Here is a 25,425-nt window from a genome sequence, read left to right as displayed (position 1 = left end):
CGTTTTTTTGAACTTGTTGAGTAGATGTACTGAAGCAGGAAAATGGTAGCCTGATAGGTACCGTTCAGGTCTATTGTCTTTCGTCTTGTGTGAATGGATGGATTGATGTATCCTTTTCATGCGGTGTTTAGGCAACCTTTTTTAACGGATGTGCTTTTTTTCCCCTTTGCTTTACGTGATACTTTGGTTCGGGGTTCGCGTTTATAGGATACGTATACGTATACGTACACCTTACTTTATTGCTTCTACACTGAGTTTTATGTTGCCCCTTGTAAAAGCATAGACGGATTCAGATTTAGGTCGGCGAATGTAATATGTTATGTCTGTATTGGGGGAACGGGAAGAGTGAGGGGGTTGCATGAATGGGATGGGATGGATGTGTATCATTTATGATGAAAACTTGTTTTGACTTTTTGAGACGGCGAGGCGTTTTTTTTTTCTTCTTCTTGTTTGGAGTGATGCTGGTAATGAATAATATGTTACTTTTCGTAAGGATGAGAAGAGAGGATGGGAAGAGGAAATGAAAGGGGAGGGTATATAGAGCTTGGACTTTTTGGATTTCAGCTCAGCTCAGCTTCGTTCAGCTCTGCAGAAAGAGAAGCCCCGTGTCCCATGAAGCGAAGTTACAAAACAAGAAAAAGCAGAGGAAAAAAAGGCAAGGCAGAAATCCAAATGTAAAAAGTAAAACTATGAAGGAAGAGATTATAGTAAAACGTGTATATGCAAAGACGGTAGGTAGGGATTAAAGAAAATGATACTCTATAGATGCTGCCTAAGTATTAGGATATGCATCCAGCGATCCTCGCAAAAGCAAAGAGAAAAGAGAGATGATCTCGATCCTGGTGTATAATAATGAACGATGAGCACCCCTTGCTTGGAACTATTTGTTCTTGCATTCTAGATGATGCCATTATGTGGACTTTGTTCACGTCCCTTGCATTACTGAAAGAAGTAGCAAAAATGATATCGTACAGACCTCGATGTAAAGCGAAAAGAACTACTGAACAGCGAAGTATGTTATCCAATAGTTCTAGGTAGTAAAAAGAAGAAACTGCCTAGGAACAATAAACGCAGCAAAGAAAACCACCAGCTCAACCCTCCAAAAGCATTCTATTGTTTTTCGCGTCACCGCGTTCCCGCACAGACGCGTCCCTCCATCACCTCACCATCCAGCTGTACTTCCACTCCAATACCTCTCTCCCATATATTAAAATTCGAAAACAATTAAAAGAAAAAGTTGAGGGTGACGGGCGATAGGACCGCAAGATTTCGTCACCAAGCAGGGGCAATTAAATCAGCCGACGTGTCGTCACCGCGAGATCTGATTTGCCGTCTTTTCGTGCAGTTTTTAATTGCATGTGATGTGACAGCTTTCGTAGGATTCTCGATACAACTACCTGAAGAGGGTATTGGCATTCGGTCGACTTGAGCCTAAAAGCCTATTTTGTTACGACTTTCAATTGTACTGGCTGATATGGAAACATCCAATCATATCTACATGCTGAGTTCAGGGCTTCATCAACCAAACAAGAGACTCCATGTCTACGTCCTACGATATAAACCATCTGTCTCACAAACATTGTTTTTTAATGACGACACATTAGACGACATTCTTTCACTCTACACCTTCATTCGTTGTCACAAGTCATGCCAAATGCGTGATATTCCAGACCTCGTTATTTTTTTCTCTATCAACATACATGTTAACCCTCGAGGCAGAGCAGCCTGTGCCAATGTCGATGGATGCATCGTCATGGTGGCTAGTAAGTGACTGATAACAATGGATCACCTTCTCCCGTGTCCTTATGTGATATACGTTCAAACCATTAGAAAAGAAAAATAGAAAAGAGGCAAAAGCAAAACGACAAAATATCCGTCAACAGCAAAAAACCAAATAACCGATGACTTCGCAGGGATGCGAGTCAATGTCTAGTTGAAACCAATCCTGTCCTCTATCAAACGCCGTTTGAGTGCATAGGGCCTTTCACGTCTGTCATGCGTTCCGGGTACGGCCAGTCATCATTGACTTGAGCCTTGTCCGGGTCACAGTGATGCAAGTAACACATGACGAATCTCTTCCTTCTTACCATCGTCGGTTGCCGAGTGGAAGGTTGTTGGAGTTGGCTGATAGACCGTGGTCAGCTCCCGACCCTGCCCTTGTTGCTCTACCATCGACGATACCCACCTCTGCCGCCGCCACGGCCACGGTAACCACCGTAGCCGCGACCACCGCCGCCGCCACCGTAGCGAACCATCTCAGCAAGGCGAGGGTCGATCTGCTGCTTGGCCTCCTGGAGGACATTGACAAGATCACGGGCCTGCTTCTGGTCTATTTTGCAATCACGATTAGTGCCTGTTTATCAACATACAAGATAAAGAATCCAACTTACTGTCAGTGGTAAAGAGCGTAATGGCAGTTCCGTGCTGGCCAGCACGGCCGGTACGACCAATACGGTGGATGTAGTCCTCCGAGTTGTTAGGGTAATCGTAGTTCAACACATGGGTGATGTTGCGAACATCTTTGGATTACAGAAAAAGAAAGGGTTAGCAAACGAAATACGGGTATGTATAGCAACCTCCAGCGCGGAACGTGAAGAGACGGTGATAATTATATATCATCCATCTGTACTTCACTCCTTGGTAAACCAGGGCCAATCCAAGTGCGTTTTTTCAAAATGCCAATCCATCCTCTTTGCAGGGGGACATATTATGTGATCACGGGGGTCTTCAGGGGAGACTAAGAGCCTTGGGGAGACAGCTTGATCGGGGTCAAGAGATGCCAACCTCCACCTTTGTACCACGGGAGTGAGCAAGGTACAAGAATGGAAATACGAGTATAGCAGATGGGAACGCTACACAACGGATCAAGACTCCACCACATAATGAGAACCATAACCGACACGGTTTGGTCAGGCAGTTGCGCACAGAAAAGATAGCCCCTAAACGCGAGAGTAAAGTATGCAGCAAGTGCTTTTGCTGGAAGTTGCTAGAGAAGGGGGACAAAGAGGGCTGATACTTACCGATACCACGAGACGCCACGTCGGTAGCAACCATGATAGGGCTCTTTCCGGTCTTGAACTGGTCGAGGACCCAGTCTCGCTCGTTTTGCTGCTTGTCTCCGTGGATTGCTGAAAAGTGTTAGTTTTTTGACTTCAAAACTTCTAAGAGGGCTTGTCTTACAGAGAGCGGGCCAGCCGTCCTGGCGGAGGAATCGAGTAATGTCGTCGGCGATACGCTTGGTGCCAACAAAGATGAGGATCTTGTTCTCCTTGTTCTCCATGACCTTCTCGAGGTGCTTGATCATGCGGTCGCGCTTCTCCATTTCGGTGACAACCTCCACAATCTGGGTAATTCTGTGGTTGGCAGCCAGCTCCATGGATCCAATGTTGACCTGGATAAAGTCTTGCAAAAAGTCGGCGGCAAGGGCGCGGACCTCCTTGGGCCAGGTGGCGGACCACATGAGAGTCTGTCGGTCAGGTCGAATCTGCTCGATAATCTTGCGAATCTGGGGCTCGAAACCCATGTCCAGCATGCGATCAGCCTCGTCGAGGACCAAGTAAGTCACACGGCGCAGGTTGGTCTTGCCGGCCTCGAGCATGTCGATGAGACGACCGGGGGTGGCAATGCAGACCTCGACACCTCGGGAGAGGTCACGGATCTGAGGGCCCTTGGGGACACCACCGTAGACACAGGTGTTGCGGATGCGCGATGAGCGGCCAAACTTTGAGATTTCCTGCTGGATCTGGACGGCAAGCTCACGAGTGGGGGCAAGGATCAGGACGATGGGGCCGTCACCAGGGGCGAGCAGGGGCTGTGCGTTGATGTGAACGATGGCGGGAAGACAGTAGGTAAGAGTCTTTCCGGAACCCGTCTCGGCAATACCGACGACGTCACGTCCAGAGAGAGCCATGGGCCATCCTTGGGATTGAATGGCGGTAGGGGCAGGGAAGCCCTGGGCCTTGACTTCGTCCATGACGTAGCGAGGGAAACCGGCCTCGTCGAAAGTCTCGACGGGCTTGGGGACCTCACGACCAGCGATGGTCATCTGATGTTTGCGACGGAACTCGTCGACTTCGGCAGAGGAGCGGGAGCTGACATCAGGAGCCTCCTTGTAAAAGTCCTTTTCGAACTTGGGAAGGGTGGAGAGATCTGAATTGTCCAGAGTTAGTAAAAATGATGATGAAAAAAAAAGAAGGAACGGATCCAAAGTACGGTGAAAACACCGAGTAAAGACATACCCCAATCTTGCTTCTGCAGGCCAGCGCCGAGGTGGCCCATTCGGTCACCGCCGCCGCCTCCATAACCGCCTCCATAACCACCACCACCACCACCGCCGTAGCCACCGCCATGGCCGTTACCGAATCCGCCACGACTAAAAGAAATTTTCGTTAGCCAAAGGTTCGCTGCAGATGCGAAATGAATGTGCAAAGTCCATCGATCAAGCCGGTGAAACGAGTGTTTCCAGCTGGCACGCAGGCATCGCCAAGGGATGAGAATCTCAACTCTTGGGCCTGCGCAGATCAAGGAGAAGGAGAGGCTGAAACAACTTACCCTCCGCCGTAGCCACCGCCTCCGAAGCCGTTGCGGTCGCCGCCACGATCACCGCGATCACCACGATCACGACCGTAACCACCACCGCCGCCTCCGTAGCCGCCGCCGTTGGATCGACCGCCGCCGTAGCCAGACATTCTGTCGAGTTTTGAGTTGATTCGCAAAGGGTTTCTGTGAAGTTGGATGGAAACGCGGTTGTCAGGTCAACTCGAGGGTTCAAGTGACTAGAATCTGGCACAAGGGGGAAAAGAAAGAACGCGTCAGAAAGACCGAGAACCAGCGGTTCTGATGGTTTGCCTCTGCTGTGCGATGAGAGGAGATTGAATGAAAGAGAGAAGAAGAAGCCAGAGGTTGGCGTCTGAAGAATGTTTGTTGGAAGAGAAGGAATTCGGAAAGCAGGGGGGATTCGGTCTGCGCCTAAGTTTTTTTTCTTGCCTGCAGTTTTTTTTTTTTTAGCGCTAAGAAAATCTCGATGGCGCCTGCCGGTACGTACCCAAGCCAAGGTGGCAACTTGCTGATGTAATCACGCGTCATTGGCTACCCTGGAGCGAATCGAGATTTTTTGGGACGAAGAAATTGGCCAATTTGAGTTGTGATGTGGCTTTTTCAATGCAGATATGGGATATGAGGGTAGGTAAGTTGGATTGGGTATCTGGTCAATAAGATTGATGATGTTGTGCTGAGCGAAAGTGATGTTGGCATGAGATGGGAACTCGCATGGTATAGCTCGTGCTGCGAAAAATTCACCAAAAAGTTCTCCATCTCCCTCGATATGTAAGGTATGAATTCACTTCAAATAAAGAACCCTTCATGGGATCGTTCAGGTCCCAAGACAATTAAACGGCGTGTTTATATAGACACAATTTAGAAGATAGACACAGTAATTCGACTAAGGGACAAAATCGTCATGTAATCACCCTTTGCAATTCTCACAACAACCTACTTCATAGTCCCCCTCAACCCCGTGATATGTATGAAAACAAGAATACAGGTAATAGTTACAAAACAAAGGAGGTATCCTAACCTCACACCCAATCCGGCTTTTTATTAGTCTCCAGCCCAGGCGGTTAAAGACGCCTTCTCTATGTCATAAAAAAGAAACGATAAAACAAGTCTCCGCTCAACACACAGAACAGACGCCCGCGAGCAATCATGCATATGCGAGATTCATGTGCCCCATGATAGAATAGGTAGTGGTTGCTTCAAAAGCTGCGGTCAACCAGCCGCTCTTCCTGCGCCAATTTTGGTTCTTCCTTCTCTCTATGCTCTCATCATCTCTTTTTCTTTTCTTCGTCTAAAGAGTCTACTCTCGGGAGACGTCACGGCCGAAAGCCTTGGACTTGAGCCAGTCCACGATGACCAGAACACGGTTGCGTGCTGCAGATTGCATTAGCTAGATGTACTAAAAGAAGGGGAAATTTTGTGTAAAAGAAGACTTACTGCTGAAGCACATGGAGAGATAGGCACTTCTCCAGAAGAGATAGGTCAGGCTACCACCGGTGGCCAGGTTGCCGTTCCACCAGCTGACGTCGGCAACGGCCTTCTCGCTGCCAATGTAGGCCAAGCTTCCCTGGTGGCTGTACTTGAAGGGCTTGACATCGCGAATCTTCTTGAGCTGTCTCTCCAGAAGCTCAATCTCCTGATCAGCCTCGGCAGAGTTGCCGCTCTCAATGTTCAGCTTGCTGCTCAGCTCCTGGATACGGGCCTCGTGGTTCTCAGTCTTGGCCATGTTGTTGAACAGCTTTCCAAGGAAGGTTCCCTCCTGCGAGGCGACCTGGGCAGTAGGGGCGTAGCCAGCAACGGCACAGTCACCAACGGCCCAGATGTCACGGGTTCCCTGGACAACGAGGTACTCGTTCACGGCAAGACCACGGCGGGAGTCCTTCTGCGCAGCAATCTTGGTGGTAAGGTCCTTGATGATGGGGCGGACGGCGTTTCCGGTGGCCCAGACAAGCAGGCCGTAGGGGATCTCGACACGTTCCTTGGTACCGTCAGGGCGGGACACCTCGGCCTCGACAGCCTTGTCGGTGACTCTCTTGACCATGGTCTTGGTCTTGATGTCAATCTTCTCCTCGCGGAGGGTGTTTTCGGTGTAGTCGATGAGAGTCTTGGAGAACATGGGGAGAACGTTGGGCAGGGCCTCAATCAGGGTCACCTTGAAGCGAGGGCTGATGTCGGGGACCAGCTTCTTGATGTCCTCCTCGAAAAAGTCCTGGAGCTCGCCAGCGAACTCAACACCAGTGGGGCCACCGCCGACGACGACCATGTGCATGAGACGGTCAATCTCCTCGGGAGTCTGGCCCTTGAAGGCGGCAGTCTCAACGCAGTCCATGATCTTCTTGCGGATCTGCTGGGCATCGCCAATCTCCTTGAGGAAGCAGCTGTGCTCCCTGACGCCGGGGATGCCAAAGGTTGCGTTCTCGGCGCCGACGCCTACGACAAGCATGTCGTAGGGGATCTCCGTCTCGGAGGTGGCGCCCTTGATCTCAGAGTTATCGGCAATGCGCACAACCTTGCGATCAGGGTCAATGGAGGTGGCCTCGGCTTCGTAGAACTTGGCGGCTGCCTTCTTGCCACGGAGAATGGCGCGGACAGGCTCCATGATGGAGCGGTGCTCGATGGTGCCGGTGGTACATGAGGGCAGCAGGGGGGTGAAGAGGAAGTAATTGCGGGGAGAGACAACGACGACGTTGTAGTTTTCGGTGTCGAGCTTCTTGAGGAGAGCAACAGATCCCCAGCCAGTGCCTGGTTTCGGATTCTCCGGTCAGCTTAACATTGTCTCACACGTGAGCGCATCGTAGAGGCATTGACTCACCCAGAATGACCAGCGTCTTCTTGTTGGGATCAGGCTCGTACTGCTCGTCGGGGTGGCGATCGTCGTAGATGTTGTAGGCAGTGAATCCAACGAGGCCAATGGCAGACAGATAGGTCAGTCTCCAGGCCCATCTGAACGTCTTACGCAGCTTGCCCGGCTTGGGCTTGGGGGCTTCGTCGGCGTAGGCTCTGCGGAAGGCGATGCGACCCGAGTTGGCCAGCTTCATGGCGACAGAGGGCCGGGCGGCAGATCGCATCATCATGGCCTTGGTAGCCGTGGAAAAGGCTCGTGATGCGACGCCATTGGGGCCGATTGGGCCAGCCCTGGCGAGGGCTCTCATTGACTGTTGTGAAGCCATCTGCTTCGGGCTCCGGAACCGGGATCAACACCACCACAGGGGAATAACAATAACAATGACAATAGCAGGGAAGACAAGGACGACAAAAGGATATTGTCAAGACGATATTTCAAGTCGATTGTAGGAAAAGCAGGCAAAGCGTGCGCTAGAGGATGGAGCTCGAGCTGTCCAGTGACTCGACCAGGGCAGAAGGCCTAAAAAAAAAAAGTTGATGACGCCCGAGAGCTTTAGCGGATCGTTGAATTTTTTTTCTCTATTTTTTTTCTCTAATCCATCCGCCTTCCCGCTGGAGAATTAATAACGCAGAAAATGATTGGGTCTGGCACCCACTTCAACGGTGTTGCCCCTAGCACGGAGGGAAAGGCGATAAGGCATGCCAGAACGATAGAGAGATTGGAGTCAACCAATTGATCACGACTATTATACTAGTATTATACTTCCCGGACCGGGACTCGCTGAAGACATGTGCCAGCGCAAGCCTCCGTCCACTGCCGGTCCTTAGTACGAGCTACGAACGCAACATGTAATCTCTTTCCGGAAAGCCGAGCCCTGTGAAGGACGTACGGACTTTTGTGCTCCGGTATACTGGAAGCTGGCTAGGGCAGACGGCGTTCTCTAGCCGGTGACACCAGCAGTATCTCGTTTCCTTTGGTCTTCTTCTCTAATCTCCTCGTGTCTCCTCCCGTTGAACTCTTCCATCTCTTTGAATAATTCGTCTTCCAGAGTCTCTCATCCATCATCTCACCGGTTTGATCCGTGCGTCGTCGCAATGACGGACAGCCCCATCGAGGCCCCGGGATCCCGAAGCTGCTCCGGCCAGCGGCGCAGACGGACGGAGAGTTCGAGGCTCATCTCGGGATCTTTCGGAGGGTCCATGGCAGGGAAAAGGAGGAGAGCAGAGTAACCTTGGAAAGCTAAGCGCACGCTATTATGTACGAGGGGCGTCTTGCCGCGATGGATAAAATGAACGCGGCTAGATGATTAACCACGACTTCAGCACGCCATTGGTCCGGTATCGCTGGATGACATTGCAAGTTGAACTATCCGCGGTGCGGTTGCTCTATAATCAGAAGCAGGTGAGCTTGATGCATCTCAATGCTGAATCATTTACCGCGAACCATCCGGAGATGTATCACAGGATAGAGTCATAAGACTCATAACCGGCGGAACTTCCCATCCTCAGTTGCATGGAAGTTTCCAAGTGCATTCTCACGTGTGTTAGAAGCCGGCCGTTGAGACGCGCCCAATCACATGCACTGACGCTGGAGATTCAACGACGTGCATGCCGTCACTGAAGGATCTCTCGGAACTGAGTTGAGGGTGTGCTGCTCTTGTAAACCGAGGCAATTCAGAATTTCAAATCATTCATGTCAAGCAGCTGAATTGATCAAGCACCGCACAGTCGTTGTCCTGTTGTTTCAACCTTTTCACTCTTGTCTGATCTTGCTCCCTGCATGTGTCCATCAGCTCAATGGTTGCGCCACCACTGCCCCGCCTCATTTCAGCCCGGGCCGGGTTGTCACTAGCCACACCGCCGGAACTCGCATCTACAGTAGATCGTGTCATCCCAACTTTTAGTATCTACCAGCAATATAGAAGCTCGTGACAAATTCAATGCATCCCGATGCGCATCTACGCATTTGTTTTACCGCAGTTGGCCCTGCCAGATGAAGGGGGCTCAACAGTATCGTCCCCCCGTTCTCTCTATGGCAGCTCGACGAGTCAAGACTTGTTCAGTTTCATGTCCTAGCGCTCCCTTACACCTGAAACACTCGACGATACACTTGGTGCTCCCATTATAGCAGCAATTGCCTGTGCGCGTTGCATTTTGAGGCCTCCTTTTCGCAAGCATTCCCTTTTTGAACTTCATATCCTTTGGCTTCCCTTATTTCCTTGGACTCCGTATTTCCCTGATGTTTCCATTGTTCGGAGCTGCCACCATGTAAATATGCCCAAAACGGAAATCGTCAAAATAGGCCACTGTGGCGTCGTATCCTGGCTATATCAGGCTCTTGAGACGGAAAATCGCATATCAGTATGAATGAAGTACGGCGCTTGGACTCTGTTCTGAGGCAATCGCGGGCAATATCGCCCTGCAAAATTGTATGAGGGAGTGTGTCAAGCTCGGCTCTCCTTGTACGCGTACTTAGTGCCGGCCAGATTTGAACGTCCGTGTCCTTGCCCCTTGTCTCCAGTCGAGATTCAGATTGGGTGGATAATCCCACTAACAAGCCCGTCTCTTTCCTGTTACTGACGGGTTCCCGCAATTTGGCTGGGTTCGACACCGGCTCTTTATGCTTCTTTGGCGAGGGCTAGTAATTGCAGTTCTTTCCCCAGAACGTGCCCGAGGAGGAGGCGCAAGAGATGGATCGACAACCTGTAACAGATTCGAAGTGAAAGCTCATTGGCTTCAAGTTTCTTTTCTCTATGCGGTGTTTCCTGACGGTTGCTGCGTCCCGAGCGTTTCCCCATTTTATTCTTTGAAGATCCGGGAGGCCAAGCGATAATATCTTATTAGCTCATCCCCACGTTTTTTTTTCTTCCTCTTTCATGCTTCCTCTTTGAGAGAGGTTTTTCTTCTTTCGGCGTTTCTTTGTCTTTCTTTTATTTTTTGTTATGGGGATGGTTTCTTTCTGTTGATCTGTTTTTGGTTAAAAGTGCAGAACTGGATTCTTGCACGGGTTGGTGAATGGTTTGGGTTGTATATTTTCGTCTCTCACTCACTCTCTTTTCCTTTTCCGCAACCGAATATTCTGCATACCGTCATGAACATTGGCACGTTGATTGAAGCTGGTCTATAACAACGCTGCACAAGGACAGAGGAGAGAAGGGGAAACAGTTTAGGGCAGTGAATCATGGCGCCGACCTCAAGGACAGACAGGAGACGATGGAATCCCCAGGGCGACATTAAAGACCAGTTCGACGACAACACCGCAAACGCCAAGGAATCAGTAGGCGATATCAACTTGGAGGGAAAATTATGGAGAAGGGCGCTTTTGCAACTATTGGGCCGGGATGGAGACAAGGATGAAGACGAGAGTGAAGACGAGAGCGAGGACGAGGATGAGCATGGACATGGGGACGACCGCTCCAATATTGGACTTCCTCTCACCAACCCCATTCCCCATCCTTCTCTTCCTTCTTTTCCTCCTCCTCCTCCTCTACCACCACTACCATCAAATCCACTCTCTGGTCTATTCCCTCCGCCCAAGTCAAGTCCTCCACCCAATTCAAATCCCCCAGGCGCAGCTCCGCCTCCCCAACAGCCTCCCCCGCCCTCATCTTCTATTCCCCCTCAAGTATCTCCCACAGGAGTCACTGGAAATTTTGGATCTGCTTCGCCCTCCGCCAACCCTCGCAGAACAACCCTCAGTGCAGCTCTGCCAAAGAGTACGTCTGGTGGTGATGATAGTGACGACGATGACGACGACGATGACGGAAGCACTACCAGTGGTGCTCCATCGCCCACCCGATCTACTTTCTCTAAATCGACTCGATCCGTCCTCTCTCTTACAGCCGCCATCTCGCCTTATGAGACATACACAACTGAAGATGGTGTGCAAAGATCCAGCATACGCAGCACCGAGAGCGCAACTCGCTCCCCGACCACATCCACCACTGCGCCAGCACAGACTCCAGAAACAGCGACGAGAGTAGAGACGGCAATGACGGGTATTCCAAGTCCAAATGGAACGGCAGCTATAGGACAGGGACAAGAGGCCGCACGCACTTCCAGGCTAAGCCCAGGCGCCGAAAAAGCCGTTATTGCGTCTGTAACCATTGGTGCGTACATATCTATTAGGCAGAATCATTTCTTGGATAACGCATAAAACTTACTGTTCCCAATGTAGGTGGATTCTTTCTTCTTCTGGTCCTGGCTTTGTTCTTCTGGCGCCGAGCATCCAAGCGTAAATCTGCTGGACGAAACAGTACTTGGCCGACCAATTCCAATTCGCCCTCCCGCGAGATCTTCGCCGGCCCTCGGCGCGTTTCCACCAAGTTGGGCGAGAAGTTTACGTCTATGAAGGCCCATGAGATATTGGAAGGCCCTCGTCGCGTCTCCAACAAAGTGGGCGAAAATTTTACGTCTATGAAGGCTCATATCCGGTCGGGCTCCTTCGGATGGTGTAGCATTAACGATGACGACGACGACACTCCGAATGAGAAATCCGCGGCTCCGGTGGCGGCGAATGCTGGTGGACTGCTGGAAAGGAGATTGGGAACTATGACGCCGCCTCAGCGTGTTACGGTGAATTCATATGGGATGATATTCCGCAAACCGAAGCGCGACTCGAGATTGTCGGACATCTTTCAGCCTAGGGGGCAGCAGAGGACGTGGCCCCCTTCTATACCTCCCTCTCCAGAGGTGCCTCCTTCTCCGGAGGGGATCAGGATACCAATTGTGCGGCCTAATACGCAGATGGCGGCGGCGGCACATTTGGAGAATGCGAGGAAGAGTGTGAACGCGGGTATACGGAACATGCCGCGGACACCGAGGACGCCTTTGCGCCAGAATATGCGCATGAGCGACGTATCCTCCTTATCATCTGGGTTTGGCGACGGGGACATTGTAATTATTGAGCCCCCAAACGCTGCTACTGCTACCAAGACAGCCTACACTGACTCACATGTTAACGTCATTGCCGTCAGAAGTAGCCCTGAGAGGAAGCACTTTAGCGACCGATTCAGCAACCGAATCTCCCGCGGAGACACGGTCGGGACAAACTCGTCGTCTGAGGACGGGCGACCTCGCTTCCGGTCCATTTCGTCGTGGGTCGGCCAGCAGTCGCGGCGGGTGAGGCGGGCCGCGGCGAATAAGAATGAGGATGGGGTTCCTGATGTGCCAGATGTGCCGCCGGAGCAGGGGTTTGATATGATGATGCCTGATGGGCAGGAGCCGAGGAGAGTTGAGTCTTCGATGTGGAAGACGTAGGGCGGTGCTGTGTAGATTAGGGGAATGGAGGTGAGAAAACAATAGAAAGGGGAGAAAATATAAACCTTTTCAACATAATCATATATAGTTTATCCCGTCTCTAAAGATGTATCTCTTCATTGTCGCCTCTATGTTTTCACAACATCACACTAATAGCCCTGAGCGTATTGTATCCGTCTATTTGTATGGAAACATTTCCCAAAAGCCAATCTCCATCTGCCGTATTCATTAGTAAAACATCAAACTCCAAGGTTCACGACTGCTCAGAAGCTTACCTTTGTCGCATGCACAAAGATCTTAACGAGCTCTTCTATCCGGCTCGGCGACTGTAACCGGATGTTCTTCTCGATGAGTTCTACCACCACAATCAGAGTCAGCCTCACATCAAGTTTGAAACGAACCAAGGGAGGAAACACGCACCGCTCCCTAGTCTCACCGCCTCGACATAGTCATCGGCATTGTAGTTTTCGATCCACGCCCAGTAAGTGTTCCCTTCGCGAACAGTCGCAGCGTGGGTGTGCAGCATCTTTGCAACGGCGCCGTAGCCGAGGAGGCATGGCGCGAGGGCCATTTGGAGGGCGAGCCAGTCTTCGCTTTGGCCGACGTCGAGGACGTAGCGGGTGTATGCGGTGCAAGCTTAATAACCACGATGACATGTTAGGAAGTGTAACTTTCTTTTTGGAGGAGGGTTTGGGGGGCTGGCTTGCCTTGGAGTTCTTCGGTGGCTTGGATTTCGGGCTCGGAGATGCCGAAGGAGTTGCAGTAGTTGATGTGTAGTTTCATTTCGTGGAGGATGTGGGTGACGATTTCGTTGGACTGTGATGATTGTTAGGATTTGGGGGGATTTGGGGGTTGTGTGGTGAACGGACCCTTGAGATGTCGCCGATGCTCTTTGCTTTGTATGCTGCTAGGGCGTTTGCTCGAGAAAAGTGAACCTATGAATGGACATTAGTTGTAGTTCTGGATGAACCTTCTCAAATATAGGTTTAGGTTTAGAGGAGAGTGCTTACTAGATAGAGGTAATCTTGGATGATGTAGCCTTTGAACGACTCAAGCGGCAGTGTGCCGTTGCCTAGGGCCATGACAAAGGGATGATAGACAAACTCCTTCCACACGTCGCGAACAGCCGGATGCTCGAGCAGATATTCGACAAAGTATCCTCTGTTTTAGCGCCCGAGTTAGCTGATACGAGCCCATCATTTGATAACGATTAAGCTGGTGGTGAATACTAACGGAGAGAAAGGAAGTGTGTATGTCGAGTGAAAGTGATCAAGCGGTCCGTTTCCGCCTCCAATCTGGGGTGCCGTCTTGATGCCTGCTTCGATGTATCGACAAGCTCCGCGGACAGCCGTGGGGACATCGGCGCCTTGAGCAAGACGGGCTGAAATAGCAGCTACAAAACAGTCAGCATCATCTCTAAATGCCGGTAGTCATCGCCGAGATGTACTCACAAGCTAGCGAGCAGCCCGTTCCATGAGTGCTCGTGCTCTCTTGATACGGGCTCTCCACGCGGAATACGCTGCCTCCTGGCCCAATCAAGACATCGACAATGATCTCTCGCTCTTCTTTTGTCTTTGCTACTGAAAAGTCTCGTCGAAATGGCATATGGCCGCCCTTGACGAGGACCCATTTCGGTCCTAGCTCTTGGATCTTGCGTCCCATGACTTCGACGTCGGCGACGGACTGTATCTCGCCGACTTCATGGCCATTCTGCGTCAAGAGGAGAGTTGCTTCTGGGATGTTGGGGGTGAGGAGGGTGGTGTGAGGGAGAAGATGCTGGGATAGCTGGGCGATGGCTTCATGGGGGAGGAGCTGGGCTCCTGATGTTGAGACCATGACCTATGGATGAAGAGTTGTCTTTATCAGCTTTGCATTGGACAAAGGATGTCTTGGAAGCCTTACTGGGTCCACAACTAGAGCTGGGATTTTGTACTTGGTGACTAGTTTGGCAATGACCTCGATTGTTTCCGCAGATGCGAGCATTCCTGTTTGACTTTGTCAGTGGGTTGCTTGACAAGTCTCAGCTTCATGATGGATATGAGATGAAAACTCACCCGTTTTGATGACGTCAGCGCCTACATCCTCGAGACAGGCTTCGATCTGTTTTCCAACGAAGTCTGATGGAATGACATGGACTCCTGTGACGCCTTTTGTGTTTTGGATGGTTAGCGCCGTGGTCGATGCCATTGCGTAGCAACCATGCGCAGCGAGGACTTTTTGATCTGCCTCCAAGCCACTGCGGTGAGATATAAAGTATTAGCAAAATACATTGATTTATTCTTTTAAGCTAGATGAATTGTATTTTCTTGTGGAGGTATAGTTTTGGAGCTCAGAGAGGAGCTGTTATTGCATGACTATTGCAGCTCCAACCAACCGGGGAGAGTGGCATGTGCAGATTAAAGTGAGATGGGGAAGTACGTACGCTCCCCCGGAAGGGTCTGACCCGGCAATAATCAGGACCTTGCCGTTGATCATCTTTTCGCGATGAATGAAACGAACGAATCTAGTGATTGATTTCGAAAAGAGCTCAAAGGTTGATCAATTCGAAAGGGCGCGGAATAAACTGCAGCTTTGTTTGAAGGTGGGGCAGAAAATATACGGCTATCAGATTTCAGGTGGTGGGGCTGAGCTGATTTGAAGCCAAGATGGCCAGTCTGCAGGTATTTTATTGTAGCTGCTTACAGGTAGCTGTAAGAGTTGGCCGTATAGCTTTACGAGAGGATAGTATGAATATCTTGTGTTATATAGAAACTGGACGTGACGTTTTCACACTTTGACCAGCGCCAATAAGCCCCTCAGAAGTGATGCTGTGGCCAACAAATGAGCAAGTGATGCGTGGCTTGTTGCTTGCCAAGATCCTTCAAAGGCAATTGGGATTATTCCTGCACAAAGCGTACAATGACAAGAGAAAAACTGTTCAACTGGATGAACAATACAATGCTATAGCTGCCATTACAGATCTTCTATAGCGGGGATCGAGGCAAGGTCGGTGATGGCAACCTCACATGCTGTTTCTTGTCGCATTTGCTATATAGATCAGATATAGACTAGGCGATTGATTATATTGAAACTGCAAGACCAAGTTTTGGTTTAGAACAGCTACTACCTATATCGTTGACGATGTAGTTGTTGCTCTGTTGCATCTACCTTGTATCACGGAGATGCCCTGTGCGCTTACATGATTGCATCTTATAAGCGTGCTGCATCTAATCGTCTCACCTGCACATGTAAGATATCACTTTCATCATATGCAGGTGTATTCTTTTCCCCCTTCCATGCGGCTTTCTACTTCTTTCTCCGGCATTGGTTCACACAGCTGCTATCTTGCCGTGTCCCCACTGTTCACTCTGAGGGTGATATCGGAGGCAATTTTTTTGCCACTTTGCCGAACAGGCCGACTTTGCGCATCTTCTCCGCCATGGAATTCTTGGTAATGGGCTACAGCGGCAAGAATAGCGTCAGAAAGCACTAGAAAAGCCATGGCAAGGGCCTAAATAAATTAAATTCCCATCAATTCATTCCGCTCTTTGACAAATCTCACAAATGCACGGGCCAAACTCTCACTAACTTTTTGGTGGGATATTTTCAAAGTGAACCCCACGTTGCCTTGCAGGCCGTGATGGACTAGTCTGGCAGATCCTGCGGGGTTTAAAAAAAAAAAAAAAACTTTGGGAAAGCTTCCGAAATCGCGAATTTCGTCTCCTGCGCCAAAACTTGTCCCTATTCGAGACGTTTTTGAGCCGAAACATCGTCACGACCGGCTTCCATTGCTCTTCTGTAGCGCATCGTTGCGTTGCAGTTGGTCCTTCTGATTTGGTTTTTTTCGATTGTATTTGTCCCCTGAACCCGCCGTCACCGCAGTCAAAATGTGTGGCGTCACTGGTTTGATGGTTCGTTCTATGATGGAATCTCGCTGCAACGCTGCATGGGTCTTTGCTAACGGCAACTCCTGAATCCAGCTCGGAGACCCGGAGGCCACTACGGCTGCCATCGAACTCCACGAGAGTCTCTTTTATCTCCAACACGCAAGTTGAATCTTGGCTTTGGAAACGCTCGTTGCTTGGACTAATAGGGAAAATAGCGAGGTCAGGATGCTGCCGGCATCTCGGTTTGCAACGGGGGTCGAGTCTATCAGAGAAAGGGCCTCGGAATGGCGCAAAAGGTCTTCTCCGAATTCGACGGACTTGCTCTCTTGGAGCAGCTGCCTGGTGCTTTCGGCATTGCCCACGTCCGATATCCCACCGCCGGCACTTCGTCTGCGTATGTGCTGTTCCAACGACTCGATGCTTCGAGTATATGCTAACACGATGGAATCGTAGATCTGAGGCACAGCCCCTCTACGTAAACTCTCCGTTTGGTCTCTCCATCAGCGTCAACGGAAACCTTATCAACCCCGACTACCTTCGCGAGTTCTTGGATGTGGAAGCTCGTCGACATGTCAACTCGGACTCGGACTCTGAGCTATTGTGCGTATCTACGTCTCTTTGATAAGAAACTGATAAGGGATGCCGTATGAGGCTGTTTACTGATTCTCCAACCACAGACTCAATGTTTTCGCACACGCGCTTAACGAGCTTGGCAAGGCTCGAGTAAACGTCGACGACATCTTCACCTCTCTGCGTGAAGTCTATGCCAAGTGCACCGGAGCTTATGCTTGCACTGCTATGGTTACTGGCTTTGGTATCCTGGGTTTCAGGTAGGCTGATTGAAACTTTCTTGATGCCCATGTTGGAAATTTGACCAACGTCCGTTATAGAGACGCAAACGGCATTCGCCCTCTTTGCTTTGGCTCTCGGCCCTCTCAAACTCTGCCCGGAGCCAAGGATTACTTCCTTGCATCGGAATCTGTTGCTCTCCGACAGCTTGGATTTACCGACATCGTCGACATTAAGCCTGGCCAGGCAGTCTTCTGCCAGAAGAACGGCACTGTTCATTTCCGCCAAATCGTAGAGCCAAGATCGTATACTCCCGACGTATTCGAGTACGTCTACCTGGCCCGACCTGATAGCTGCATCGACGGCATTTCTGTTCACCGCAGCCGACAAAACATGGGCGTCAAGCTGGCCAAGAAGATGAGGGAGGTGTTGACCGCAAAGGAGATTGAAGAGATTGATGTTGGTATGTAGCCAACTCCATTGGGAAGTTGTAAGAACCATGCTAATCGGACCTCTCTTTAGTTATCCCGGTTCCAGAGGTAAAGCTTACAAACTCAAGCTACACTCGGAACCATCTGCTAACCGAATACCCAGACTAGTAACACTGCCGCAGCTACTCTTGCAAGCTGCCTGGACCGACCCTACTCAAACGCCTTCGTAAAGAACCGTTATGGTAAGTCGCCTGAATCTTGGCAATATGGGAATTACGAGCTGACCTCTATTTAGTCTTCCGCACATTCATCCTGCCTGGCCAAGAGGCGAGAAAGAAAGGCATCCGTCGAAAGCTCTCTCCCATCGAGTCCGAGTTCAACGGAAAGGCCATTTGCATCGTTGACGACTCAATTGTCCGAGGAAACACGTCGAGAGAGATTGTATGTAAATACTTCATTACTGTTGTATTCTGTGACTGACTTTGGCTCTAGGTTCAAATGGCCAGAGAAGCTGGAGCAACCCGTGTTTATGTCGTCTCGTGCTCTCCCGAGATTATGAACCAGCACATCGTAAGTTGAAGTCTACACTCTACCCGGAATCCTGCTAATCTTGAATGGTATTTTAGTACGGCATTGACCTTGCCGACCCTGATGAGCTGGTGGCATACAACAGAACCACCGAAGAGGTGGCCGAGAACATCCAAGCCGATAAAGTCATCTTCCAGAGCCTGCAGGATCTCAAGGACGCCTGTACCGAAGCAGCTGATGACACGAACGACGTCAAGGAATTTGAAGTGGGAGTCTTCTCTGGAAAGTACATCACCGAGGTGCCTGATGGCTACTTTGAGCACATTAGCCAACTCCGAGGCAAGAACAAGAAGAGAAAGACCCCCAACTGCTCGGAAGCAATGATCATTGCGAATGGTGGCGTCGTTAATGTGGCGCCCGGCCAACAGGCTGCGGGTGATGCCAGAAATGGCGTCAAGAGCCCTTCATACCGGGAGGACATCAAGTGAGTCAAGGCCTAATGACCTCAAAGCTGAGCTGTTTACTGACAATCCCACAGCATCTACAACATTGCCAGCTAATTGACGATCTACGAAACTGTATTGGCATATAGTCTATTTGGACTTGGCCTCATTCATCGGTTGCGACATCTTTTGTGAGAACAAATTTGCGTGGAAAACAAGACGAAAGAGAATAAGAGGCATCTTGGGACTTGGATTTGGTCCACCAAAAAAAGAAAGCAGAGTCTACACCAGGGATCGAGGAAGCTGTCGGCCCTGCTGCCAGAGATGTTCTTCATCGACGGCATTGCTAAGACTACTGCGACGTAAAATCCGTGGTTTGGAAAGCGCCGTGGAATATGCGAGAATTTGTCAGAGCGTAATCTGCCCCTGGAAAACAAAAAAAGAAGTTACGGACAGTTCAGATGCTTTCTGGGGTGATGAATTGGGCTGGCGGGCTGAGAGATACACAAAAATATTAATGCAGGGCTAAACATATAGACGACAATCACTAAACAGCTTGGGCGAGGCCTCTGTCGCCAGCTTAGTATATCGGTTTGGTACCATTAGATAGGGGGCGGCGCAATGCTTTATTTGATAGACGATTTCATGTTCCAATCATTTCGTGCCATGTGTCACATTCACCAGGGCGAATGCTAGTTTGCCACGACTGAGCCTCATATATACCAAGATTTTGCACAAAGGAAGCCTTCCCGATGACCAATAAACGACGTTTTAAGTTCCCCTGCATTAATGGATATGTTAAAAAAGCGAATATGGACATCTAATGGAAATGCCAATGGCGTAGATGCAGGTTTGAAAATGGGCCATTGTTAGCCTATAGCAACGATTCAGTTTTGTATGTTGCCTCTACCCTTTTCGTATCATAAACGATGAAGCATTTCGCTGTTGAATCTAGTACTCAACACAATTATGATTGCTTCCCCCCCTCATATATTTCATTAAGCTTTTGTTAAATAGCATGACATCAAAGACAAAGTGAGTGCTATAAACAACAATAGTGAAAGCATCAAGTTCATATACTAACACCACGAATATGGGAATCATTGATGAATTATCTATAAATAATAGTTATCATTAAAAACGAAACCTGGTATGTACCAAACATCTACTAGGGACTGTAGTCAGGCCCATTGTTAGCTTTATTTGCGCCGTTGAGATACAATTTACTTACTTTATAAACAGGGTATCATGTAATCCACAATTGAAAACAACCTCATTCACTACCAGGTACCGGTTCCTGTTGTGCTCCTACTGTAAGCTTTCGGGTATTCTACCGTGCCGTTAAAGTGCCAATATGGGCTATCTGGTGGATTTTGTTGCAAAAGTCTTCCTAAGAAAGTCTCGACTTGCTTGGAATCTGCTCGATGTTTCCGATCAGGATCAAGCATCGCGGATTGGATGAAGCGAAGGAACTGTGGGAAGAAGGTGTTTGCCATATCCGGCCCCAAATCTTTAGTAAGATCAGAGAACCACTTCAAGAAGGCATTAGCTATCAGTCACTTTGATTTTTTTTTCTCTTTTGAGAAAGCATTCAAGTGTCGCCCAACGTACCTCATCGACTGTACCCTTGCGTTTTGGCGCTTTGACTTGCGTCAAACGGCTCGTTTTCATGATGAAGAAGTTATCCTCCGACCACTCGCCCTTATTTTCATCAGGGAAACGCTTGTCCTCGTCGATCCGCGCCGTTTTGAACAATTCAATTGCGTTCTCGCCGCCGATCGCCCACGTCACAAATTCGGCAAATAAACAGCCAAAAGCCCATATATCAATCTTCCTGGATCTCACTTTGCCCATGTCGTGCTCTGGTGCTCGATAAGTTTGATATGCGTTACCCATGGACTTGGATTGCACAGTTCGAGAGACGAGCCTGTGAAACTTCATGAGGCCTAAATCAGAGACTTTGAGCAATCCTAATGGGGCGCCGTTTTTTTCAGTGAAGTGTAATATGTTGTCGGGCTTAATATCGCTGTGGATTCCGTAGAGATCCTCGGCGCTGGTTCCTGCGGGCACATGTATGCCGAATGGTTCGTGAATGGCCCAGAGATCTCGGATAATACCGTGACATTGAATGCATATCCATCGGCTAAATTCAGACCATGGTACTCCTGCGTCTGAAACAATCTTGTGTGGATCTTTGGCCCATAAATGGTTGAGGGTACCTCCATCTGCCCAAGGGAAAAGGAAACCCCGGCTTTCTCCCTTCATGAAGGCGGCGCGTATTTCAATGATATGACCGCCGGGTCTTGCTTTGTGAAAGGCGTCTAGCTCCTGCTGGAAGAACCTGTCTCTTTCGTCGGGTATCATCGGATGCATAGTCTTAAGAGCAAAATATTCGTGATTCTGCGGCTGTGTTTAGCAAGGCTGGAGTTGGGGTATACTCGCGCCAATAAGAGTGAACTTACAAAGCCATTATGCTCCTTGTGTATCTTGACTTTTTCAACCAGTCCAAAGCCGCCCGGGTATTTCTTTTTAGAAACCTCTTGGATTGGTAATATCGTCTTATCATGAAGCTTATATACGTTGCAGCGCTTATTCCCAGCTTCGGGAGCCTCGAAAGATGGTACCAGCACTGACCATTGCTTCTCAAGGAAGTCTTCTATAACTTCATATTGATCTTCCTCATTAGGGAAGGTCAGACCGGATCCTGAATTAGGTCGATGTGAATATAGTCTAGTGAGATCTGGATTGCTTGAAAACGGAAGGTCTCTGTCGCACAACCGATGTTGTACGAATGATTCTATTAGGCTAGTATTGCCTAGTAGGACAAGAATGGCAAATATTTTGAGACATGGCTGCGAGGTGATCGATGAGTCCTGAGTTTGTCCGCGACATATTAACGACGCGCGACTTTGGTGAAAGCTGTCGTCAGACTCTGGAAACGCCTTGGCCAATTCCTGTGCTACCGTTTGCTCATGACATATATTTTCCAGCTGCTGACATGGTATGAAACGCCTGTTGTCGCATGGGTTGGTCACAATGGCCTGCCTAAGGCGGACTTTTAAACTCTTGTGCGCCTTGCCGTTTGTTTGAGGGCCCCCAGGGGCAGGCATGATATAGCGTTATAATATATATGTATATAAGTATATAAATATGGAAGAAAAATAGAGAGTGGTGAGCGAGATACAAAATTTGGTTTGTATGTTTTGTCGTGGCCGAATTGAAAGTGGTTGCTCGTGGGGATTCTGGCTCAACTACCTAAATGATGCCGGGTTTAAATACTTCTGTTGTTGACCATTTGTGAGCCGATTCCTTGATTTCCAAAGAACTGAATTGTGGCGCTTTTCTCATATGGGTTGGGAGGATTTGGACGCCTTTTTTTGAGTTGCTGTGAGAAGCGCGGCACGCTTTACACACACAGGCATGGTGGGAGATATTATCCCACCTCTAGATGTGATAGCTTCCTGCAGCCTCGTTATTTCATCACACTTTAGTTTAAGGCAACTTCCCTCCCTCAATGCCTTGAATTGTTCGGACTCAAAGTTGACATTTGTTCTCCTACTAACTTGGAAGATTTTGAGGCTCAATCAACATACCTACCACTCTGTCTTATAATCGAACCGACCGCGAGGCTTTTCAAAAATGTTCAAGAAAAGAAGCCTTGAGGCCTTTCTGTAGTTTCTTTTGACGAAAAAGGCGCCTCGTGCGTGCCATGTGCCCACGATCGTTCCTGAGAGCCTGCCAGGGCATATTTCGTACCTCATGTGAAACACCACTTTCTCCAATGATTAGCCTTTGAAATCCGTTTTCTGCGACATGCATAATGAACATCAAGAAATAAGCCTCAAGATTGGCTGCTATCTAGCCAACCCAGAGTCTGTTCGGTAGGGAGGAGTGGTTAAGGGTGCGAGCCTCGTCGGTGTTAATTTTAAGGCGGTAGGTCGCCCATTAGGCATCCAACAACATGCACCGGTGATAACCGGGCCGTTTTTAAAATAATGGATGGCACTCATGCGGCCTGACTGGCCGGTGCGCGCAATGATTTCATGCCATGTGTCGTGTTTTGTAGAGGCAAATACTGCATCGCCACGACATCGCCCTCTACATATAAGTCCCCATTCTGCCCAAGGGGGTTGTCTCCCGGCAACCATTAGGCGACTTATTAGGCAGCCTTCAGCTCCCAATCTGTACGAATGCGCCACCCAAAGGTAATATCGGCTTCCAATACAAATGCGAATTCCGAAGGCGCACTTGTAAGTCTGACTCTTGCTTACCGTTGGCTCTGACAGCGGTGTGTGCTGTCGTCTGCGTAACGTCCAAGGTGAGGAGATATGAGACAGAGTATACACATAAATATAAGACTGTAGCGATCCTTTACTTTCTCCCATGCCTCTCTCAATTGTTCAACATTCGTTTACAAATACTCCAACACCATGGAATCCAGAACATCTTCAGGAATGACCAAATTCGTGACCGCTCTTCGAAGGCCGCTTCAAAACGATCGACACAACATTAAATCCACACAAGAATGGAGAAATAATGAACCACAACGCATACCTGGAGATTATCTTGTTCCGGAAAGACTAGAAGCTGCCCTCAAGAAAAATTGGCAAAATCAGTATGCCGTTGAAGTATGTTATGTGAATAGACTACAAATTTGGACTTATATGAGTGATCAATAAGCATTACTAACAGCGTAAAGATGCGATCGAATGAGTATCGCATCCGAGCACCGGGTAAGCTCAGTGACAACGAAATTCGGACATGTTACTCCCCGGGTTATTAGATCGGTGCCGTATGATGGTCTGCTATTATGTTCTTACGATCTCGGATTCCCATTGGTATTGCAAGGGGTTTTGGTAGCGAATTTGCCGTTATTTTGGGTTCTTTTATGTATACCTATACCTGCACAAGCTGGCCTTTGTCTCAGCAGCTTTACTCCCATTACAATGAACTTGATTCATAATGTTCTTTGACAAATTTTTGCGCAAACAGATTATTTGAGTTTGTGGAAATGAAGAATAAAATTGACCAATATATTTATGTCGATGTCATATGGATGCAGAACACCAATCCAATTTCTTCGTAGTGTATGTAGGTGGCCATTGGAGGTGGACACATCGCGCAGGCCATTGGTGAGTCGATTGGTTATCCCAAAGGATGCCACACTGAGCGAATTGATTCGTAATTTTGGCCGCTGCGGTCATGAGGTCGGAAGGTAGTGAATTCTCATATTTATCCGAATCTCGTCAATCTCCTCCTTTTTTATTATATAATAGTCAGAATGACAGGATATTTTCTCAGACGAAGAATCTCGATGGTGGTATCATACGATCGTTAATCGCCTTACTAGTTTGATTTGCCATTGATTCGAGATGCGCTACTCATGAGGTAAGTACTCTGTTTTTACTGGGGGGCAAACAAAACCGGAAGAATGGCCAAAAGGGACAGCGAATAAATACCTGTACCAGCTTGAAGTTTTCTTCGCCAAGCATATTATCAAGGATTTCTTGTAGCCTCTCCCTTGAGCCATAATCGATAGCAATAACCTGTGTTAACATGTTTTATAAGTAGTAGGCAGCGAGGCAACAAGGCGAAAGTCGAATGGTGTCAAGAAGGCTGGCTGATTCTTCCAAGTGTGCCTTTAATGCTGATCCTTTGGGCAGAGGGAAATCAGGCTCCGGCTCACATGTGTGTCATTCTAATACGGGCCTTTGCCGGTGATTACGGAAAGCGGTGGCAATGGATACGACTAAGGGCTATACATAATAGACCGCCTCCCACTGCATACGCATCGACAAACGTTTGTTCTGCTGCCATGTTTGCCATCAAGGCCCACCGCCTCACGCCTCTCTCAACCTAAGAAATGCACGATATGTTGGCGCCCCCGGTTTGGTTGGAAGAATACATAGCCAAGGGTAAATACATGAGACATGCGCAATAGTCATGCAATAGGAAGTCAGATAGCGTTGGGCAGACTCGCAGGGCTTTCTGCACATGCCATTTGACCCCAGGCCGTTCGCAGTTTAATTGGCTGGGACTCACCGGCCCTCTGCCATGCGGAGGCTAATGCATGTTGCCAGATTTTGTCTAACGCTCTCGGTCAAAAACTCCCTCAGGCAAACATGAGCATGCTCAGCCACCTTCGGCGCATTTCATATAAGAAGATTACCAAAGTGTGACCGGCTCCTGCATCATACGTGTGCCCACATTCTCATGGTTCTTGCAGCTTCCCATTTTTTACACTCCGCTGGACATAGACAAATCTTAAACGATCAGCACCAAACATTAAGATGTCTTGGATTAGCCGGAAATCTGAGCTTGACAAACATGATAGAGAATTACTGAGGTTTTCCGAAATCAAAAATGAAGTATTCAGAATTCGAAAGCATGAGGAGGATAGAGATGGCTGTCTTCATGTTGGTGAAGAACATTGCATCGAGGAATTGCACCTGAGATATGAGGATGAATGGGGAGCATGGATCCATAGGTTTGAAGATCCATCAGTTACACCCCCATATCTAGCAGCTGAAGATGATGGCCCAACAGAACAAATGGCAGAGGCATCTAGTAGTATAAATTTGATAATGGGTGGAAAGACATCATCTCTGTCTAAAATGCCCTTTTCAGAAAATACCTTCTCAGAACTGATGAGCAAATTAAAGATACACAGGTCGATTGTACGTGCAATCAATAGAAACACGAGCTGCACAT

The 25,425-nt window shown here is 48.9% G+C and overlaps 6 protein-coding genes across 6 annotated transcripts; 2 read left to right on the top strand and 4 right to left on the bottom strand.

Moving 5' to 3' along the window:
* Positions 1–2,083: 2,083 nt before the first annotated feature.
* Positions 2,084–4,688, bottom strand: T069G_11251 (DEAD/DEAH box helicase domain-containing protein; the record flags this gene model as incomplete). Its single annotated transcript, XM_056178456.1, has 7 exons — positions 2,084–2,124; positions 2,186–2,329; positions 2,391–2,519; positions 3,021–3,128; positions 3,181–4,149; positions 4,239–4,372; positions 4,552–4,688. 7 exons carry the CDS (start codon positions 4,686–4,688, stop codon positions 2,084–2,086), a joined length of 1,662 nt encoding a protein of 553 aa, XP_056023330.1.
* A 1,166-nt stretch (positions 4,689–5,854) lies between these two features.
* Positions 5,855–7,724, bottom strand: T069G_11250 (pyridine nucleotide-disulfide oxidoreductase domain-containing protein; the record flags this gene model as incomplete). Its single annotated transcript, XM_056178455.1, has 3 exons — positions 5,855–5,928; positions 5,992–7,296; positions 7,367–7,724. 3 exons carry the CDS (start codon positions 7,722–7,724, stop codon positions 5,855–5,857), a joined length of 1,737 nt encoding a protein of 578 aa, XP_056023329.1.
* Positions 7,725–10,579: 2,855 nt separating this feature from the next.
* T069G_11249 (uncharacterized protein) lies at positions 10,580–12,657 on the top strand (the record flags this gene model as incomplete). The annotated part of the gene is made up of 2 exons (XM_056178454.1): positions 10,580–11,507; positions 11,576–12,657. 2 exons carry the CDS (start codon positions 10,580–10,582, stop codon positions 12,655–12,657), a joined length of 2,010 nt encoding a protein of 669 aa, XP_056023328.1.
* A 177-nt stretch (positions 12,658–12,834) lies between these two features.
* T069G_11248 (phosphomethylpyrimidine kinase domain-containing protein) lies at positions 12,835–15,132 on the bottom strand (the record flags this gene model as incomplete). The annotated part of the gene is made up of 11 exons (XM_056178453.1): positions 12,835–12,873; positions 12,933–13,012; positions 13,078–13,293; positions 13,365–13,473; positions 13,527–13,592; positions 13,668–13,818; positions 13,891–14,050; positions 14,109–14,496; positions 14,560–14,642; positions 14,712–14,893; positions 15,080–15,132. 11 exons carry the CDS (start codon positions 15,130–15,132, stop codon positions 12,835–12,837), a joined length of 1,527 nt encoding a protein of 508 aa, XP_056023327.1.
* Positions 15,133–16,523: 1,391 nt separating this feature from the next.
* On the top strand, positions 16,524–18,831 carry T069G_11247 (glutamine amidotransferase domain-containing protein; the record flags this gene model as incomplete). The annotated part of the gene is made up of 13 exons (XM_056178452.1): positions 16,524–16,547; positions 16,617–16,682; positions 16,739–16,765; positions 16,820–16,917; positions 16,977–17,123; positions 17,201–17,353; positions 17,414–17,775; positions 17,835–17,851; positions 17,907–17,985; positions 18,039–18,184; positions 18,236–18,313; positions 18,370–18,755; positions 18,810–18,831. 13 exons carry the CDS (start codon positions 16,524–16,526, stop codon positions 18,829–18,831), a joined length of 1,605 nt encoding a protein of 534 aa, XP_056023326.1.
* A 1,163-nt stretch (positions 18,832–19,994) lies between these two features.
* On the bottom strand, positions 19,995–21,824 carry T069G_11246 (protein kinase domain-containing protein; the record flags this gene model as incomplete). Its single annotated transcript, XM_056178451.1, has 4 exons — positions 19,995–20,246; positions 20,326–21,120; positions 21,177–21,480; positions 21,646–21,824. 4 exons carry the CDS (start codon positions 21,822–21,824, stop codon positions 19,995–19,997), a joined length of 1,530 nt encoding a protein of 509 aa, XP_056023325.1.
* Between the last annotated feature and the right edge of the window lie 3,601 nt (positions 21,825–25,425).

Source organism: Trichoderma breve, assembly GCF_028502605.1.
Source record: "Trichoderma breve strain T069 chromosome 7 map unlocalized scaffold00008, whole genome shotgun sequence".
Taxonomy (NCBI): domain Eukaryota; kingdom Fungi; phylum Ascomycota; class Sordariomycetes; order Hypocreales; family Hypocreaceae; genus Trichoderma; species Trichoderma breve.
Note: the sequence above shows the minus strand (reverse complement) of the source record. Positions and strands in the feature narration are given on the sequence as shown.